General features: G+C 39.4%; 2 protein-coding genes across 2 annotated transcripts in view; one reads left to right on the top strand and one right to left on the bottom strand.

Moving 5' to 3' along the window:
* Positions 1-396: 396 nt before the first annotated feature.
* LOC307173016 (ovochymase) lies at positions 397-18,949 on the bottom strand. Its single transcript, XM_079895815.1, has 19 exons — positions 18,733-18,949; positions 18,013-18,106; positions 17,419-17,559; positions 16,988-17,085; positions 14,640-14,766; positions 14,309-14,533; positions 12,980-13,201; positions 10,120-10,260; positions 8,040-8,276; positions 7,653-7,838; positions 6,395-6,504; positions 5,893-5,993; positions 5,294-5,571; positions 4,012-4,175; positions 1,962-2,145; positions 1,644-1,862; positions 1,384-1,524; positions 885-1,109; positions 397-784 (listed from the first exon to the last, which is right to left on the bottom strand). Exons 1-19 carry the CDS (start codon positions 18,931-18,933, stop codon positions 636-638), a joined length of 3,243 nt encoding a protein of 1,080 aa, XP_079751941.1. The 5' UTR covers positions 18,934-18,949; the 3' UTR covers positions 397-635.
* The window catches only part of otx2a (orthodenticle homeobox 2a), a 57,419-nt gene continuing 55,695 nt past the window's right edge, over positions 18,911-20,634 (top strand). The window contains exon 1 of the mRNA XM_079895829.1: positions 18,911-18,954. The gene's annotated coding sequence lies outside the window, so the exon portion shown is untranslated. The remainder of the gene's footprint in view (positions 18,955-20,634) is intronic.

Below are 20,634 nucleotides of genomic sequence, written 5' to 3'. Positions count from 1 at the left end.
CATTTGCATCTTAATTACCTTCACAACAAATGCCTCATTAATATTCTCTGATGCTCACTAATCACTGAATAGCAACTAGAACAAATGACAACAGATGCTCAACTAAATCAATCAACTCAGATGAACAGGTCATTGTTCCTCTGACCTCTCTCATTCCCCATGCCTGTTACGTAACCAACATCTCTGGCAGACTCGGGTTTGGGCCTGACCTTGGGTAACCGTTTTGGCCAATTGGCCAGATTGGTGAGGTCTTCACAGAGTGCAACAATTGGGTTCCAGAAGTAAAAATTATTGGCTAGCCAACATTATCTAACCACCCTCTAGAACACAATAAGGCTCATCATAATGGAAGTTTTTAATAAACACTGACACAAACTAAAACAGTTACACAGAATATAATATGGTAAATATTTAATTCATGACTTGGCAATAGAAAAGATAGCCTAGGGTATGATTTTACCCCAAACTACAACATATCTGACAAAAATGGCAACTGCAAATCCACATTTTGGTGCCTGGACTCCAGTTGTTTCTTGCTTCTTTTTTCTGTAGCTTTCGGTAGTCTGTAAAGAAATAGCTCAGATTTCTTGTTGAATCTTTTTGTACAGTCAGTCGCACAACCGCTCTTTCCCACTTTAGATGTGTTTTTTAGAAAAAACAGCAGGATTGGTGGTCCAGTGTCCTTGGAAACCCTTTTTCTGGTTAGCATCATTACTGAGGAAGCGGATGGTGGCCTTGTCCCCATTGACAGTTAAAGATGGTGGGATAGAGCCACAAAATTTGCCTGAACGAAAAAAAACAGCATGCATTATGAAAGTGGGAAAATGCAGCTGATTATAAAATCAACAAAATATTGATTAACTATGCTATGGTTATAATCAAACCTTGTGTTGACCCAGCAGCATCAAAGACCTCCACATAATCCACACACTGGCCCAGCAAACTAACAGCCTGCAGTTCAAACTGAGTGAAGACAATATGGATTCCAGTGACTGAGGGGATGTGGATAGTCCAGGTGCACACCGCTTGGCTTGGGTACTCATTGGGCCAGTTGGGTGATTGGAGATCCCCCTTTTGACTGCTGAAGAGCCCACCGCAACCAACAGCAGCTGGAGATGTACAGACAAAAGGTGGTCCAAAGTTTGGAAATGAGAAGAAGTGATGTTATTTTGAATATATTATTGTACATGGGTGTTCTGAGTGGTTGTTATACAGTTGCTATGGTATTAGTGGTTTGCTCAATTGAAATTTGATCAACGGTAATACTGACGCTTGTCTTAGTAAACACCACTGACCATAACCCAAATCTTTAACATAAAATGTATTCAATGGAATGACAATATTCTCTCAGAGGGTAAAGAAGTGTTTTGTTTTTTCACTCACTCTCTATGTCAGTGGGATCCACTGCTTTCCATGCGGCACTGAACCCTGAGTCCACAATTTTGTCATTGGAGGAGAAACTGATAGTCAGTGTGTCACCAGCCGTGACTAGATCTCTCGGAGGAGATGTGCTGCAGTGGGTGCCTGAGAAAAAAAGGCAGGATACACAGTATATTATATCTCATACACATTCCCTAAACACTACGGCGGCCCACCTAAGAGCACACTAGTATATTTGGATATGTCACATGGGATATGGCTACCTAAAGTGCCGATGTTATCACTGAGAGTGACTTTGTCATTGAGGCAAAGTGTGGTATCCTCTAGGGAGAAGTTGCTAAAGTGAAGATAGACGTTTTTCCCTGTGGGCACACGGATATTCCATTGGCAGGAAGCTCTGTTACTGTAACTATATGGATGATCCATTGATGCCAGCATGCCTTCCGAGCCAACCAGATCCTTCAGTCCGCCACATCCAGAACCTTAAGAAAAAGAGAATGCTTTTTAAAATCCACTCTAAAATCTTCAACTGATTCCAAAAGAATCAAGATTCTCCCGACCAGCGATGCTAACGTACATACCGATGAGGTCATAGATGTTTTTGCGAATGATGTTCTCAATCCAGGGCAGGTAGGCAGAGGAGCGAGTGAAGACGCTGGGCTTCTTATCAAAGACACAGCCGATTGGACCAAAACTAGTGATGCCATGCACCTCCCAAGGGGCCGAGGGGCTGTCTTGGCATACCAGGGGTCCACCCGAATCACCCTATCACATTAAATGAATGTTATGAGTGTAATGGATGCAAGCTAGTAAGAACTGTGTGTGTAAACCTCACTCCCCTGTCCTTAAGAGGCACGCTAGCGACTGACGCTAGAGACTGCGGTCTTTAGCGTCCTTGTTAGCGCACTCGCCTCCCATGTGGGAGACAGCGGTTCGAATCAAGTAAGATTGGTTAAATTTGGTGCCGTGACCCAGATGGGAGTGAGGTTTGGGGGGGTAAGTGTAATGGAGGAAAGCTAGAAAGAGCTGTGTGTGTAAACCTCACCCCATGGCCTCAAGAGGCATACTAGTGACTGACGCTAGAAACTGCGGTTTTTAGCATCCTTGTTAGCATGCCCGCCTCCCATCCGGAGACAGTGGTTCGAACCAGGTGGGATTGGTTAAATTTGGTGCGGTGACCCAGATGGGAGTGAGGTTTAGGGAGGTGAGTGTAACGGAGGTAAGCTAGTAAGAGCTGTGCGTCTAAACCTCACTCCCCTGGCCTCAAGAGGCATTCTAGCGACTGACGTTAGAGACTGCGGTCTTTAGCGTCCTTGTTAGCGCACTCGCCTCCCATGTGGGAGACAGTGGTTCGAATCAAGTAAGATTGGTTAAATTTGGTGCCGTGACCCAGATGGGAGTGAGGTTTGGGGGGGTAAGTGTAATGGAGGAAAGCTAGAAAGAGCTGTGTGTGTAAACCTCACCCCATGGCCTCAAGAGGCATACTAGTGACTGACGCTAGAAACTGCGGTTTTTAGCATCCTTGTTAGCATGCCCGCCTCCCATCCGGAGACAGTGGTTCGAACCAGGTGGGATTGGTTAAATTTGGTGCGGTGACCCGGATGGGAGTGAGGTTTAGGGAGGTGAGTGTAACGGAGGTAAGCTAGTAAGAGCTGTGCGTCTAAACCTCACTCCCCTGGCCTCAAGAGGCATTCTAGCGACTGACGCTAGAGACTGCGGTCTTTAGCGCCCTTGTTAGCGCACTCGCCTCCCATGTGGGAGACAGCGGTTCGAATCAAGTAAGATTGGTTAAATTTGGTGCCGTGACCCAGATGGGAGTGAGGTTTGGGGGGTAAGTGTAATGGAGGAAAGCTAGAAAGAGCTGTGTGTGTAAACCTCACCCCATGGCCTCAAGAGGCATACTAGTGACTGACGCTAGAAACTGCGGTTTTTAGCATCCTTGTTAGCATGCCCACCTCCCATCCGGAGACAGTGGTTTGAATCAGGTAGGATTGGTTAAATTTGGTGCGGTGACCCGGATGGGAGTGAGGTTTAGGGAGGTGAGTGTAACGGAGGTAAGCTTGTAAGAGCTGTGCGTCTAAACCTCACTCCCCTGGCCTCAAGATTCATCCTAGCAACTGACGCTAGAGACTGTGGTCTTTAGCATCCTTGTTAGCATGCCCGCCTCCCATCCAGAGACAGCGGTTCGAATCAGGTCGGATTGGTTAAATTTGGTACGGTGACCCGGATGGGAGTGAGGTTTAGGGAGGTGAGTGTAATGGAGGTAAGCTTGTAAGAGCTGTGCGTCTAAACCTCACTCCCCTGGCCTCAAGAGGCATTCTAGCAACTGATGCTAGAGAGTGCGGTCTTTAGCATCCTTGTTAGCGCAACAGCCTCTTATGCTCTCAATCCCAGTCGCAGTGGGTCAGGTAGGACCGGTTACATAAGCAACAAACATTTTTGTAGAATGTTTTTAGTTGGTTTGTTGTTTGTTCTGCTTTCATTTGGTAGCATACTTACAAATAACAGTATATTTGGAGTGTTTAGTATACATTGGATATGTAAGACAATCTGCACAAATTAGAGTTGGAAATGGCCAATTAATAAAATTACAACACGTTAACTGTACTTCATCTCAGAAACGTTCCATACCTGGCATACAGACTTGAGCTCATCAGGTAAAGTGTAGCCGCAGCAGATCATGGAGGTCTTGACCTGGAACCACCAGTAGTCCATGCGTTTACAGGTGTCGTACGGCACTACCGGCAGGGCCACCTGGTTCAATGCCTCAGCGACTTTAGGAGCAGTGGAGTTACCTGTGGGCAAGACGGCATTATGTATCAGTAGTTATTTTACCTATTGTCTCACACTGCAGAGGTAGCTGGTCACTGGAAGATAAATAAGGACTCTAATCTAACCTAATATGATTGTGCATTCTAGGATGCATTATCAAGACTGCACAGCAGAGGGAGCAATCACTCCAGAGTCTTGGGGACTATCGGGTGTCGGGACTGTCAGATATGTGGGCCAGTGAGTATATATTGGATATGTAGGATCTGTATATTTTTAGTGCCTGTTTTTATATATCAGGGCAAATATGTTTATAATCCAAATTCAGATGGGGATGTTGAAAAAGTATCCAATCGCCTGAGCGTAAAAACACCTTGAGACAGATCACTCTATAATATTAGCTTCTTGTAGCAGACAGAAAAATAAGACCCCACCAAAAATCCATCACTGACAAAACATAATTGTCCAAGTTAATTTAATATTTATATTTTATTTTATTTCAGCCAGTGTTGATATTGCTAACTAAAACTAAAACTGTTAAAAATAAAATTCTTTAATTTAAATGAAACTGACATAAAATGAAATCAATGAAATAAGAAAACTAATAAAAAGTACATTAAAAGCACATAAGAATAAAGAAAATACAGAAAATATAAAATAAAAGTGTACTCAAAATATTAATAATTTCTTTTTTATCTATAGTTTTAGCTTTATTTAACAATGACAATGATTTTGCATTAAATTTTTATTTGAAATACAATAAGATTGTATTTATTTTATTTATTTATTATAATGACTTTGAAACACACAGTCACTTTTAATGACTATCAGAGGATAAAGAGTTTTTCCCATAAATAATGTCAAATAAAGTGAAGACATCAACCAGCTGCTGAGCTGCTGAAACTGACAACCTTTTACCTCCTGACGTGTCGTGAACTACCCACAAACAGGAAGTCCTCCCCAAAACGCAATACTCAAAACAACTCCAAGTTTTTTGATTGACTAACAAGTGCTGCCAAGTAGGATACATTTTATGCGCTGTAAATAAAACCACTTACAGCAGCTTTAAATGAGCAAAACCACCACAAAACTTTATAATTCAGTGGAATTACTATAATTCACAGATTAAACTGAGTAAACTAACCTGTTTCATCTCCCCAGCCGGTGGCGTAGCATCTTTTGCCCCCGGGCAGGACCTCCTCAACTGAAGGCAGACAGGCGAAATGAATGTAGTCGGTGGGTGTCACCTCTCCATCCAGTCGCACCAGGGCGATATCAAACTCCACAGTTGGCACAGTTGGGTACTGGAAGCCCTCGTGGCGATAGATGCCAAGCACGTTAAAGCACTGCTCGGTTGGCTCAGAGAAGGTCAGGTTGTGTTTCCCTAAACACATTTTCCAGCGCTGCAGCTCATCGGCATACCTGATAAAAATACACACACACACACACACAATGAATATCAGAATGATTTCTGAAGGATCATGTGACACTGAAGACTGGAGTAATGATGCTCAATTCAGCTTTCCCATCACATGAATTAATTACATTTTAATATATATTCAAATAAAAAACAGTTGTAAAATTGTAGTAATATTTCACAATATTACAGTTTTTACTGTATTTTTGATCAAATAAATGCAGCCTTGGTGAGCAGAAGAGTCTCTTTCAAAGATAGATAGATGGATGGATAGATACATAGATATGTTATATATAAATATCAGAGAATTAAATAATTTTTGTAACCTGATGAAGCAGTGAGCAGCTGTCAGGACCCAGTTCTTATGGATGAGCGTTCCACCACATGTATGACCCAACTGAGGTGAAGGCTCTGAGTCACGCCAAACCTTCAGTAAACATGCATGAGAATAAAAATTATATTTGTACTTTTTTAAAAAAATTTATACAAACAGTGCAGGATGAGTTATGCAGTATATTTAATACTTAGGGTTAGAGGTTTGTTCAAATCCCTTGTCCTTAGTAAGACCAATATTAATATTGATGCTTCCTTTAGCAAACATAACTAACAATCATGATGATAACAGCAACAAGCTGAACTAATAACTGACCTCAAGCACACTAACCCTGGTAATATCTTATTTCATTTCACTTCACATTTCATTAGCTTTGAATAAACATAATTTTATCTTTAATAAGATAAATCGACAAACATTAACTTTCCTGTCATATAAGACATCTGAAATCTCTTCGGGGACGGATGTGAGATTGGACGAAGGCTTAACCGTACCTGCATGGACACTTGCCATGGCCAGGAGTGAGGATTGGCAGGTTCTCCGTTGACTATGCGAGTGTTGACAGCGGGAGGGATCGCGGGCTGCCCACAGCTCTCAGGCCAGTCTGTGCATTCAGATGAAGGCTTTATCTGAGGAGATTTCTATCATTCCGAATTATTTCAGTTGTCAATTACCTTCGCTCTAAGTTACCCAGAAAAATAGACCAGAGTTTTCAAAGGATATTTTGGTAGTGCACAGGAATATATTGAAAATGTGAGTGGTGCTTGTAAAATTTTGACCATGTTTCCAGGGAAACCAGACAGTTGACGGACCCCATTGACTTCCAAAGTAGGAAAAAAAATACTATTGAAGTCAATGGGGTCCGTCAACTGTCTGGTTACTGACATTCTTCAAAATATCTTCTTTTGTGTTCAGCAGAAGAAAGAAACTCATACAGGTTTGGAACAACTTGAGGGTGAGTAAACGATGACAGAATTTTCATTTTTAAGTGAACTATTCCTTTAAGGGTATAGGAGGCGATTTTGGACACAACCTTAGAAATTTCCCTCCAAAGAAATTATGTCACTTCTAGCAAGTCATGTGATTTAGGGCATATGCTAATGATTTTAAAGGGCAAGCAGCACCAATGTAACAAGGTGAACTGGAGTTGGGACATAAAATAAATGGTTTTACACATTAAAAAAACATTTATAACAATATACTGTGTTTTATGTCAAAGAGAATACGTTTTTTTTATTCGTTTATTCGGGGGGGTTAATTATTATTCTAAGGTACTAATCATACCCACATCCCTGGATATCTGCAGGACATCATAAGTGTGGTTTGGTGCCTTCGGACAGAGTAACAGCTATAAAATGTGACCGTTAAAGGTGGATTTGTTCCAACCAAGCAAAATGTCTTGATGTTATAGCAGAAGTCAGCTTGTACATGGGATCTTTTAGTTCCAGCATGCATGTTGCATGAAAATTGATGCAGTATTGTTTCATGGAAACATAAAATCTTCCAAACTGTAGGAATGACCTGCATTTTCTATGCAGTTTTGGTGGTTGCAAAGGCATTGGTGGGTGTTTGCTAGGCTGTTCTTGGTGATTGCAAGCCCAGGTAGAATGTCCAACTACTATGTGACAATACAGACATGCAATATCTGGTTAGAATGATCAGCTCTTGATTTATATTATGTATTGATTTATATTAGCTGGAAATGATGTTTACTTGCCAATAAATCTCGATCTGAAATGCTTTTGCTCATACCTATCGTGATGTCGTCCCATGGGTTGGGCGGCACTGGAGGTTCAGTAGGGGTAGGTAAGGTAGAATCAGCAGTCCAGTGAGCACGGAAACCTTTTCCCTCAATGAAAAAGTCAGCATGGAAACGTATCACAAGTTCATTTGTTGTGCTTTCGATGACAGCAGGCGTTTTGGAGCCACAGAAGGGGCCTGTAAGAAAGTCAATTAATTTGAATGTATTGCCTTCTATAGCCCTTAAAAGCATGCAAGTCCTACCCTTTTAGTGGACGGTAAATTACAAACATATGTCTGGTTTGACTGAATGGAGGTTATAAATATGTCACAGTTTTAACTGATTTAAAGGGTCTCATAAACAGGCGTCCTTGCAAAGCATTCCTTGTCCTTGCTCACCGTATTTTTTTGCTCCAGGTCGTGTTCCGTCGTAGACAACCACGTCGTCATTGCACTGGCCGAAAAGAATGCCAGCCTCTTCCACGTCAAAATCAGTGAACGTCAATTTAATGGTCTTCCCCTTGGGGTGGCGTATGGTCCATAGACACATGCTGTTTGCTGGATAGTTCATGGGCCAGTTTTGAGATTTGATGATGCCTGTCTCCTCCTGTGAGAAACCTCCACATCCCTGGATATCTGCAGGACATCATAAGTGCGGGTTGGTGCCTTCGGACAGACTCACGGCTATAAAATGTGACAGGTAAAGGTAGAATTGTTCCAACCAAGCAAAATGTCACGAAATTGTGTCTTGTTATAGCAGAAGTCAGCTTGTACATGGAATCTCAAGATTTAGCCCCAGGTCCATGTCACCATGATCCAAAATTAACTTTTTCCCAGACCTGCCAGTGGCAGGTGAATTTAGAAAATTCTATTATTATTTAACTTTATACAAACATATTTTGTCCCAAAGACAATGGGATAACTTAGCTGTTTTTCCTCAGTACAGGGCTGCATTTTTTTTAAACTCTTTGTAAACCTTATTAAGGTGAGGCCGCGTTAGCTAAATTTTGCCAGTAAAAAAGGTCCATTGCATATTATCAATAGTGATGCGTGAAGTACCTTTTGCACAGAAGTCGCTTTCACACCAATCAGATTTCGGTTAATCAATCAGTGATTTCGCATGAAAAACTTGAACCCGATGTGATATATGCATGCGGAAATGTTTCGCCCTTGCGCAAAATACCCGATCCATGCAGATTCTATTGAAATGACTGGATTTTGCTCATGTTATGCTTTTTTACATTTTCAACTTTCTTTAGTGTGTAATGTTGCTGTTTGAGCATGAAAAAGATCTTCAAAGTTACAACACATAAATTCACTCCAAAAGCAGTTTTCTTCCGGGAACATACACGTCACAATATTATCATTTAAATAATTACCGCCCAAGTGTAAAAAATGGTTGAGCTAGTTAGTAGTGTTGAAAATCGTGGCTTTGGTAAGGAGCGTGACATTTCACAAAAACGTTTGAAGTGATAGACCAATCACAACACACTGGTCCAGCCAACCAATCAGAGCACAGTGTGCTTTTCAGAAGGAGGGGCTTCATAGAGACAGGAACTAAACAAAGCGTTACTAACAGACTGGGAAGAGAGGTGCTGCAACAATGTCAAATATGTGAAAAATAATGTGTTTATGAACATTTAAGTATGAAAACCTATTCTAGTAGCCCAAAAACAAAATCAAGACTTTGAAAATCAAGACTTTCATAAAAGATCCCCTTCAACAGCATTTTTGTATTTTAGAAAAATTATATTAAAAATGCAAAAATACATGTACAGTATAAAATGTATAAGTATATATAATAATATATAAAATGTATACTGTATATAAGGCCATCTTTTTGTTCTGTACATTTCTGGTTCGCTGCACAGGCAGAGGGAAACTACAAGCAGGATTGACTGTGAGTCTAAGTAGAATATGTCAGAGACAAGCTTTAACTGTGAACACTTGCAATGCATGTTAATGTAGGCGTCAATCAGCATGACTACAGATGGTTTCCTCTCCTTTTTTAGGGGTGTAGCATCTGGTGAAGGGGGAAATGTTTTTCATAAATCCAGGAATGTGTATATTTACTGTGAAATATAGCTCTTTCAATTGCCAATGTGTCAGCCAGAGTATTTATTTGAGCGATTCGGCACTATTCCAGTTTGGAGATGTGCAACAGATCTCTGAAATGAGATTTCCAACATATAATTAGATTTCTAAAATATTATTAAATTATTGCTAAAATTGGACGATTAAATGATTTGACTGTGTCTGCCGCACTCTTTTCCCATGGTTATTCTGCATTGTTATTCTACCCTCATTACCTGGATTTCAAAATCTCCATGGGACACACACACACATACAAAATCTCACAAGACACACAGGGTTGCTGTTGGCTGTTAACGCTCGCAGCTGCATCAGCAGGATTCATCCGAGGTGTGTGTGCGTAGGTGTGAGTAGATAGATGTCTTTATGAGTTTGTAAAGGGTTTTACCAGAAAGGTCCTCTGGATACACAGCTTCCCATGTGGCAGAGAAGCCACGGTCGGCTAGCCGAGCATCTGACTGGAAACTCAGCGACATGTTGTTACTGACACTGATTAGAACTGGAGGAAGAACAAACCCGCAGTGTGTGCCTGAGAGAGAGAGAGAGAGAGAGAGAGAGAGAGAGAGAGAGAGAGAGAGAGAGAGAGAGAGAGAGAGAGAGAGAGAGAGAGAGAGAGAGAGAGAGAGAGAGAGAGAGAGAGAGAGAGAGAGAGAGAGAGAGAGAGAGAGAGAGAGAGAGAGAGAGAGAGAGAGAGAGAGAAGAGAAAGAGAAAGTTTCTGCATCACTATGCATCTTATTGCCAAAAGTCAGAACATTGAAATTACTGGTTTTGCATCAATTGCACTTAAGTCCGCTTACAATCAAAAGTCAAAGTTTCTTGTATCAACAAGCATCAACAGTTGTCATTTCGTTTCACAAGATGACTCACCCCCTCCTGGCTCTTAGAAATAAACAGGCTATTTTTGGGTACTGTACCTTTATAATAATAATGATAATATTGTTTAAATAATAGCTCATTCCTGACTGCAGTATTCCGATTCCCATTTGCCTTGAAATGACTTTTCAGACCATAACTGTATGAATAGTACGATCTGTTTTTAACATGTTTTCCGTTTGATATTTTAATTTTCCTTAAACCTTAAAATGAAATACACCGTGAGAAATACAAGTTTCTGTGACTGTACATACATACTTAAGGTAAGTTGTGTTCAGTTTATGATTGGTACATAGAAAATAATGCTAGCTATACTTTTTTTACTCAACGATGGGCCTGTGCAAGCTTTGTTGTTAAAGTAGATTTGATTCGTCAGTAATAAACAATGGCAACTTTTTGTGTTGTTATGCATTTAAAAAATACTCACTCCAGCTTTAATAGTACAAAAAGGCATTTGGGAAGTCTTCATCTCCATTTCATTTTGAAGATAATGATTATTTCATTCGAAGTTAATGATTATTTCATTTGTTGAATGGCATCTAATTATGTGAGAGAAATTAACTCACGCCATGTGTGCTAATCAGTATTCCTGCAATACAAGTCAAATTCATTATTAATATTAAGAATTTCATAGACTGTGTAGCTCAGGTTAACATGGTTTGTTTTGAATTTCCATTCAAACTGTTTGTACTACTCCTATCTTCACGGTAATACAGACTGTCAGCAGAACTAACACTCACACACCGATTCGTCTTGACAGCCAGGATAAAGAAGTGATGTGAAGAACACACACATACAGTATACACACTTGCAACAGCCAAGTAAGGACACAATGTCAAGACAAATGAGCCATGCAGTCCATGACTGCTGGTGGACCAAAACTGAACTTGTTTTTATTCATTTAATGAATTTCAAAGCCCTTGTGTTCAGATGTTTGATAGTTGACCTAAAACAATTAGCAATAATTTTCTTTTACTGCATGGATTTTTTTATTTAAGAATGCACTGGTCACTCTTTTCCATGCATTTACAATAAAAAGTGATTGGAATTTAACTTTCCATCTGTTTTTTGTTTTTTTTAAACAAGTCTGTTTATGACTTCATCTTTTGGAATATAGTTTTATGTATAAATTCAATTCAGTTAAGAGCAATTCAGTTTTTTTGTCCCACAGAAGTCAGACAGGTTTGGACAGACATGAAGTGACATTTTTACACCCATTTTAGTGGGTGTACTGTTCCTCTACACTTTCACTGCTCTGCAAATAGCCAGAAAAACACTTGTCCTTTTTTTGTCTTTTCTTGTAGTTCAAACATCCCAAACTTTTGGTCTTTTCCCTCACACTTTCTCAACCTGCACCAGGACTTATTGACAGTATCTGGCGTGCAGTCCTTGAAAAGCTGCTGTAGATAAGCGTATCAGCTGCTCACAGCTCTGTTTGATGTTCAGTAATAAGGAGCCGTAATTTATAGTGCGCTCGCCTGCTGGCTCATGCCTCGCTGAGACTGATGATAATCAGTTTTTACAGTCCCTTTGTGTAAGGGATAAGAGAGAGCGATGAGAACGCCAGCTACTCTTGCGCCAGCAGTGCCATTTAGTGTTAGATATGGGCCCAAAAACAGAGTCGAAGGTCATCCCTGATAGGCCACGTTTTGGCACAGCGCTATGTTGACTTGACACGTTTTATCCAATTAAATTACTGGAAGATGTGTCACATAAATAGGACAAGTCTGTTCACAAATTTAAGAGGACCTATTACGCCCTTTTAGTCTTGATTTTGTTTTTGGGCTGTAGTAGAATAGTTTTTCAAGCTTAAATGTTCAAAAAACACATTATTTTTCACATATTTGACATTGTTGCAGCACCTCTCTTCTCAGTCTGTATCAGTAACGCACTGTTTACTTCCTGAAGCCCCTCCTTCTGAAAAGCGCAATGTGCTCTGATTGGTCGGCTGGACCAGTGTGAAAAAAATGTGTTTCAGGGAGTTCAGAAACAGTGCGGACTGATATAGAGAATAACTACCTTTGGAGTACCTTTGTGTTTTGTAACTTAGCAGACCCTTTTCAAACAGCAAATATACACTAAAGAAAGTTGAAAATGTAAAAAAAGCATAATAGGCCCTCTTTAACCCCAGTTTAAATAATGCAGATTCGGGCAATTGCAAAAATAGAAGACAACATTGTTTAGAGCGCACTATAGATTACAAACTAGATTTTTATGTTTTCTGTAAGAAATGCCCTTGCAAAACCCGCCGCCATGATGCTTGGGTCTTGTGGGTGGTTGCCAGGGTGTTGCTAAGGTGTTCCAGAGTTTGCAAGCATCATTTAATACATAAATCTATAGTATCCTTTGTATCTTTTTTCGAGTCGTGTCTTACCCAGTGACTGCTGACTATCGATGACGGTGAGTTTATCTTTGCCGCATTGGCCCGCTTCACCCACGGTGGCCAGATCAGTGATATGCAGTTTGACAAGAAAGCCCTCATCCACTGTGATGTCCCAAGAGCAGCTCAAGTTTGCAGGATAAGCCTGAGGATAGTTCTTGGAGTTTATCTGACCTTTACGTCCGAACAGCTTCCCGGGGGACCCACAGCCAGAGTCTGAACAGAGAGCGAGTGTTATTGTCTGAACAATAATGCTCAAAAGAAATTCATCAGGACCTGCAATCTTTAAATATCATCTGGCTTCATGTAGAGTAGAAAGCATGTCATGCTTGATGATGGCACTGCAAAATGTGCTTGTTATCTCTTTATGTCTTTAAATGCCTAAATTGTTTTTCCTAGAGAGAAATTAAATTAAATGGAGAGCAAACTGAGGCTTTTTCTTCTTAGATAAGATCCTCAACAATGTCTCAAGATTTGCCAAAATATCTTATAAGTCTTCAATCTAAAGTTTTAATGACTTTGAAAAACTTAATATTAGTAATTCATTTATTCATATATATATATATGTATGTGTGTGTGTGTGTGTGTGTGTGTGTGTGTGTGTGTGTGTGTGTGTGTGTGTGTGTGTGTGTGTGTGTGTGTGTGTGTTCTAAAATGACTAAAAAAAAAGTTCTAAAATGACTAAAACTGAAATAAAATAGAAATATCTAAAATATAAAAATATAAAATGACAAACGTACCAAAAATATAAATATCTATACAATCTAATTGCTTCCATTTAACGTATTTTTAGTAAAATATTGTAGTTGCTTAAATGCAATGCGAAATAATAATAAATACATTTTAATTAAAGCAAGAAAAATCTAGACAATTGTGTATAAAAATGTTAAAATGTTATATATATATGATATAAATATTAATACATATAAAAATATGATATTATAATAATATTATAAAAGACAAAATTACATACAATACATTTAAAGCTACTTATAAACTTAACATGCAATACAGTTGTCTTCCGGGTCAACCTTTAATGCCATAATTAGATAAATGTATTATTTGTTTAGTTTAATCGCCTTGATTGTCACAACAAGCCATATTAATTTACCCCTCTTACATAGTTCCCTGATTATGGGTGCTTCCTTAAATTAACTTTTTTTGTGTGATGTAAGATGCTTCTTTAGGTGTGGAAAAGCATTTGAAAGTAAAGTCATTAGACTGCAGGAGGTTCAGTGATCATCAGCCCTGTAATATGTAATATGATCAGATAAGTGATGAATTGATGTAGTTTCTTTGAAAATACTGTGACTTTACTTATACCTTCTGGGGCAGGTGTGGGTGTGTGAACAGGTGTAGTGGTTGTTGGTCCAGTGGTTGTGGTTTTGGTGGTGGTTGTTGGTGTGGTTGTAATCGGTGGGGCACTTGCTATGGTGTAGGTTGCACTGAAGCCTTTAGCAGTCCCGCTCGAATCAGACTTGAAACGAACCACCATACTACTGCCACTAGACAACACCGGAGCCGGGACCTTGTTTCCACAGAAACGACCTACAGTAATTGAGATTTATGTTTTTTGGCAGATAAAAACGAGAGCACAGATGTTCACCGTGGAGAAAAGGGATGCTTTTTGGATTCAGTAAATGTCAGTTCTCACCAAGCTGAGCGGCACCATCTGAAGCGTCATCATAGACATCCACAAAGTCACCACATGATTCTGGGACAAGGTCAAAAGCTGTGAATGTTAGCCGGACCTTTTCCAAATCAGGCACGCGTATCATCCACTGGGCAACATAATGAAAAAATTAGTTAATTTAACATTAATCCTAACCTTAGAATAACTCGGTTACAGTGCAATTAAACTGCTTCTGACATTTAGTTTTTGCATATGCAGACTTTAGCAAATGCAAAATACATAGACTGATCCAAATGCAATTTGGGTATCCTGACAGAGCTTGTGATTGAAATTGTGCTTTCTCATGCATCTTGAGTTAGTTTCAAGTCAAGGCTTGAAGGCTGGCGGTAGATTAGCTAATGTGGGTAAATATCCTGCCAGATGGAGCCGCACTGTTAGGAAGCTTCCAGCAATCATGTCAAAACCAATCTTCAAATACTCCTCCAAATTTCCTCTGTATGTGTAATCTGATTGTCACTGGATTCATTATTCATAAAATTTGGTCAAAAAAACATTATGGAACTATATTTTTAGAAGTTATGAAAAAAATGTGTGTGAAAAACACTATGCAGTGTTGTGGATAGATGCAGGGACATTGCTATGGAGTTGCTAAGTGGTTTTGAATGGTTGCTAGGTTATTGGCCAGTGATTGATTGGCCATTTAACAACCTCAAAGTAAAAAAAAAAAAGAAATCTGGATGCATTATGTTTTAAAAAAATAATTGTATTCATGGGATTCCCTCAAGTAGTCCAAAGAGAAATCATTACATATCAACTGGGAATGCGAATTCATGCGAGCGAAAATGTATTAATTTCAATAGGAATTCACACGATCGAGAATATCGCTTGAGTACGAAAATTTTGCATCAGGTTACTTGATTTTGGTCACTTGAAATCACTGTGCTGACCAAAAGAAAGCTGCTTGGTTTGAAAGTGATTTCGATTTAAGCTGTTCATAGATTTCTACACTATTGACAATAGACAAAAGATAAGAGAACTTTTTTTCCCACAAAATATCGCAGACATTTCACTAATGTCCCCACTCCTTAATGGGATAGTTCACCCATAAATGAAAATTCTGTCATCATTTACTCACTCTCATATCGTTCCAAACCCGTAGGACTTTCGTTCATCTTTGGAACACAAAAGAAGATCTGTTAGATGATCTGAGAGCTTTCTGTCCATCCATTGACAGTTGACTCAACTACCATTTAGATGCTTCAAAAAGTTCATAAAGAGATCGTAAAACTAATCCAAATAAATCAAACAGTTTAGTCTACATTTTAAAAGAGACACAATCACTTTAAATGATGAACTGATCTAATTCAGGCTTTTATTCACATTTAAACATTCGTGAGCGAACATAAACAGAAGTTCAACCAAACCTGCTTGATGAGCGAGAACCAATCTCATTGGTCCTTGCGGAAGCTCAAACGTGCTGCGTAACACGAGAATGAACCTCATTGGTCCTTGCAGAAGCTCAAACGTGATGCGTAACACGAGAATGAACCTTATTGGTTCTTGCAGAAGCTCAAACGTGATGCGTAACACGAGAATGAACCTCATTGGTTCTTGTGGAAGCTCAAACGTGATGCGTAACATGAGAATGAACCTCATTCAGTGTTTCCCACACATAGACTAATTCGTGGTGGTGTGCCACAGAATCAACATCGGCCGCCACATATTGCACTTTGTTATTCATTTATTTTTTTAACGCTATTTAAAACACGCAGCGTATTCGTTCAGCTGCATTTCCTTTCCCTGCTCTCCCTCCGTTTCTCTGTCATTCACGCGTCTCTCTCACACACACACACAGCCCCTCCCCTCCGCGCACACCACGTCTGTCTCCGTGAAAACGAGATCATACGAGAACAAAAAATATTTTATATTCTGAATACAATGTTGTCAGTGTGTTAATGTTGGAGTCCCGACCCAACCCTTAGTAGTAACTAACGTTAGTCGCAAGTTTGCGGTAAAATGCAGTTGGGTTGTCGAGGTCAAAACACTATATAAGCTGTGAATCAAATAAACTTATTATAAATAATGTTATGTCATTTTTAGCGTGTTAAATGTGTGGATTTTGGGTTGGGTGTGTGGATTTTGTGAAGGTGTGAAGCATTTTTGATTAATATATTAAAGTTCTGTGTAACAAATTATTAACAAAGGAATTATTTTGGGTGAACTATTCCTTTAAGGCAGCAGATATTGAACAGCAATAGAATAGTGGGTGGAAAAGGACAAAGATACAGACTCCAGAGAACAAACAGGAAAAAGACAGTTTGTGATAAATCAAGAGCCAGTGTAGAGGTCATATCGATCATTCGAATCACCTGGTAGAGTGCGCCATTCTCATAGTTTTGTGCGGGAAAGCCAGGGGTCAACAGCTCCCCACGGTCACCTTGAAGAACACCACCAGCCCCAACTATTTCTAGAAGCATGGGAACGAGAGAGATTTAGCTGCATAGAGAGACACCAAAAGGGTATTCTGACAGCCCCCCTCCCCTCCCCTCCTCTCCCCTCCCAATACACCCCAGTTATGCGCACACACACACACACACATTAACGCGCTGCGTCTCTTTCTAGGTCAGCTGCAGCGAGACACTTATAACAGCCTCTCAGTATCTGGCAGAGTAAGATACAGTCACTAAATGATGAAATGAAAGGTGCAGCAGACGGGCATTGTTAAATCTCTAATGTTCTTCCATCGTGTTAATAATACTGTTATGTAATTAAGTCATTATGTATCTCTCATTGTTATTACCTGATGCCGTCTCAGGGGCCACAGCGCGGTACAGGGCTTTGAATCCCTTCTCTGTGTATCGGTCGTTGGTGTTAAAGTACACAAAAATGCTGTTTCCTAAGGCAACTATGGGTTTTGGCGTTGAATAGCCACAGTACTTCCCTGCAAGAAAAAGACAGTTTTTATTGAACACAGCCTTTGACATCAAAAAAAAAAAAAAATTCTCTTACATTTTCTCATAATTTTGCTAAAACTAGTCAAGATTATATAGTTATCTGAATTTATATTCCATCTTTGAGAACCGCTGAACTAGAATACCCAGGATAATACAGCGCTTTTGGGTAGAGTGGCCAGTTTTTGTCTTGGTGTTTGTCCTCTCATTCAAACTGAAAATTTGGCAGGACATGCTCAGCATATGCAATAACTCAACAGTCAAAAAATGGTGACCAGTAACATTCAGTCAATCTGTAAGAAGTTAATTGCCTCATGCCCTCTGGAATAAATGCAGGCAGATCTCTTCTGCGCTAATGGTGATTAACTTACAGTGAATTTGTTTTTTTAACTCTCTGCAGGGAAGAGAAAAATGGTTTTGACCAACCTCAGCGGAAGACTCACCAATTGTGCCGAATTCATCCTTGAGAGTGACGAAGTCGGCCTCACATGTATTGGAGTCTTCTATAGAGAAGTCTTCAAACCACAGATGGATCACCTGGAGGAAGAAAACAAACCATGAGAGCTCATTTTCCATGAATAGGGTACACATTTATGTCCAATTACACTGAAAATAATTTGGTGTAGAAACTCATTTAGTATAATTGCTACTCTTTTAAAAAAATAAAGGTCCAAAAGGGTGTTTTCACAGCTATGCCGTTGAATAACAAGTATTTGGTTGCCCAAATAACCTTTCAGTGATCAGTTCTTAAAATAACCTTTTTTTTCTTAGTATGGGGAACATTTTAAAAATCTAAAGAACCTTTCCACTATATATATATATATATATATATATATATATATATATATATATATATATATATAAACTTATGTGGAATGGAAAGATTCCATGGAAAGGTTCTTGGAACCAAATAAAGAAACTTTCATTTTAAGAGTGTTGAACATTTCACAAACAATTAGCCTACACAGAAACAGGAAGTGCCTATTTCTAGTCCAACTATCCCTTTAATAATTCTTGAAAATCGAATATAAAACAAATATACAAAAACAGCCCTACAAATGTGCAAAGTGCTTTCAGAAAAACCAAAGCATACAGTAGGTAATCTAAGCCTGTCCTAATGAGCAGCTAACGGCTAATGAGCTGAGCTAAGTGTCAACCGGTACCTTATTGGCTTCTACTGTGATGTGCCAACTGCAGCTCATGCCATTGTCGTAACTGCTGGGGTAATTCCCACTGGAAAAATCCCCTGAGGAAGCCGTCAGCTCCTGCAGACTCCCACATCCCGTATCGATCTCATCCTCTGCGGACAGAGACAGAGCGAGGAATAGAATTTGACATCGCCTGTGTAAACAGATTGATTGCATTTCCTCAGCAGCACCCCGCAGGTGAAGCTATTTCATGGATTCAGCCTCGTGGAACATAATGCAGTTTTAGTCTGGTAACTGAGTTTTAAAAGAAAGGATAATGTGTGTGTATACATGTACCAAAGAAATACCTATAGGCCTATATATTGCTCTGAATTCATCATTTGTGATGCAAAAATAATCTTATGGGTAATGGTTATGTGAAACATAAGCATTGTAAGTTTTAAGTGAAACTGTTACAACACATTATACTTAGATATACTTTAGGTGTAATTTAAATCGCATGAAACTTTTACATTAATGTGCACCAGACGTCCTTCTGTAGAAAGTGATTACAGGAAGCTTCTGAGAGCTATTTTTGAGAGTATTACAGTTTCACTTCATAATTTACATTTAGATGCCGCTTTTAGGTGCTTTCTAAATAGGAGGATGCTGCAATTGTATGGCACAGATTTTACAATAGTGTTGTTCCAGTGAGTCTGATTCAACCAAATGTATAGTAAGCTAGTTGTGCTGAGAAGTAATTTAAAGTTTTTATCAATAACTTTTCATTCAAAAGTAATTGTATAGTTAGAGTTTATCAGAAGAGTGCAAGGAAATCATTTGGGTTAGAATTTCATTAAAAGTGTTAACATAAATAAGCTGTTTTCATGAATTTGAAGTAGCAGAGATTCGTTACAGGACTAGTTGTATTTCAAGTAAACATCTTTGTGGCTTTGATCAAGTCTATTGATTTGACATTATATGCCCTTATAATCACTATACCATTTATAATGCTGTATTATGAGATTCTTTAAATTTACATCTACTTTTATATCTGAGGGGAAGTCAGAACTAAGTGTGCAAAATGAATTATCTTCATTAAATATATCTGGATTTGGACCAACAGCTTTGAAGTAACAGTAACCCACCTCTTGGATTTGAGTTGTTCTTCTCAATAACAAAGACCACAACTAGTCCAATAGTGACTGCAGTCAGGGCAACAAATAGGAAGATCAGACTCTTCTCTAGTGTTGTCAGACCTTTCTTGGACTTCATTTGTGCCGATGTTCCTCAGCGTTATCCAATCTAGAAACAGTGTGATGGTCTTCAGCCGAAGCTGACTTGCTTACGTTCTCCTCACAGATGATCTAATATTTATACTGTTGTATTGACCTTTGTCGAGCTGTACTTTACTCTCGGATGGTTGGCTGTGCGATACCACAAAAAGCTATTTCTGCGAGTATATCTCCTTGATGCATTTTACTGCGTGTGTGACAGGTCAGGTTGTAAATTTAGGAAATCATACTGGTTTTATCTAAGAAGGCTTATCAGGTAAGTGAAAGCAATGGTTACATTCTCAAATGATTAACTAAATAAGAAGTATCTTGGTTGTAGACCACTATTAGACTTCTTGTTTATTAATACTGCAGTGATTGTGAAGTTTAATTTAATTAGTTAAGGGATACTTCACCGATTAGCATTAAGCTTTGTATCAGTAGAAACCCGGTAGTATTTTCGAATGACCGTGCTTCCCTCCCTCATGTCCCCCTGAGACGAGAGATTTCTGTATTGTGTGTCTGGAAAAAAAAAACTCAGATGACGCAAAAATCTTCATTTTGCATCATGGGAGGCTTTTTTGTCCAGAGGCGAGAGACTGCAGCCAGTAGAAGGAGCTCGTTCCGCATGTGTTCAACCCGCCCATAGGGGGATCTCACGATA

Source organism: Squalius cephalus, assembly GCF_949319135.1.
Source record: "Squalius cephalus genome assembly, chromosome: 2".
In the NCBI taxonomy this organism is placed as follows: Eukaryota; Metazoa; Chordata; class Actinopteri; order Cypriniformes; family Leuciscidae; genus Squalius; species Squalius cephalus.
This window is presented reverse-complemented; position numbering and strand designations above follow the sequence as displayed.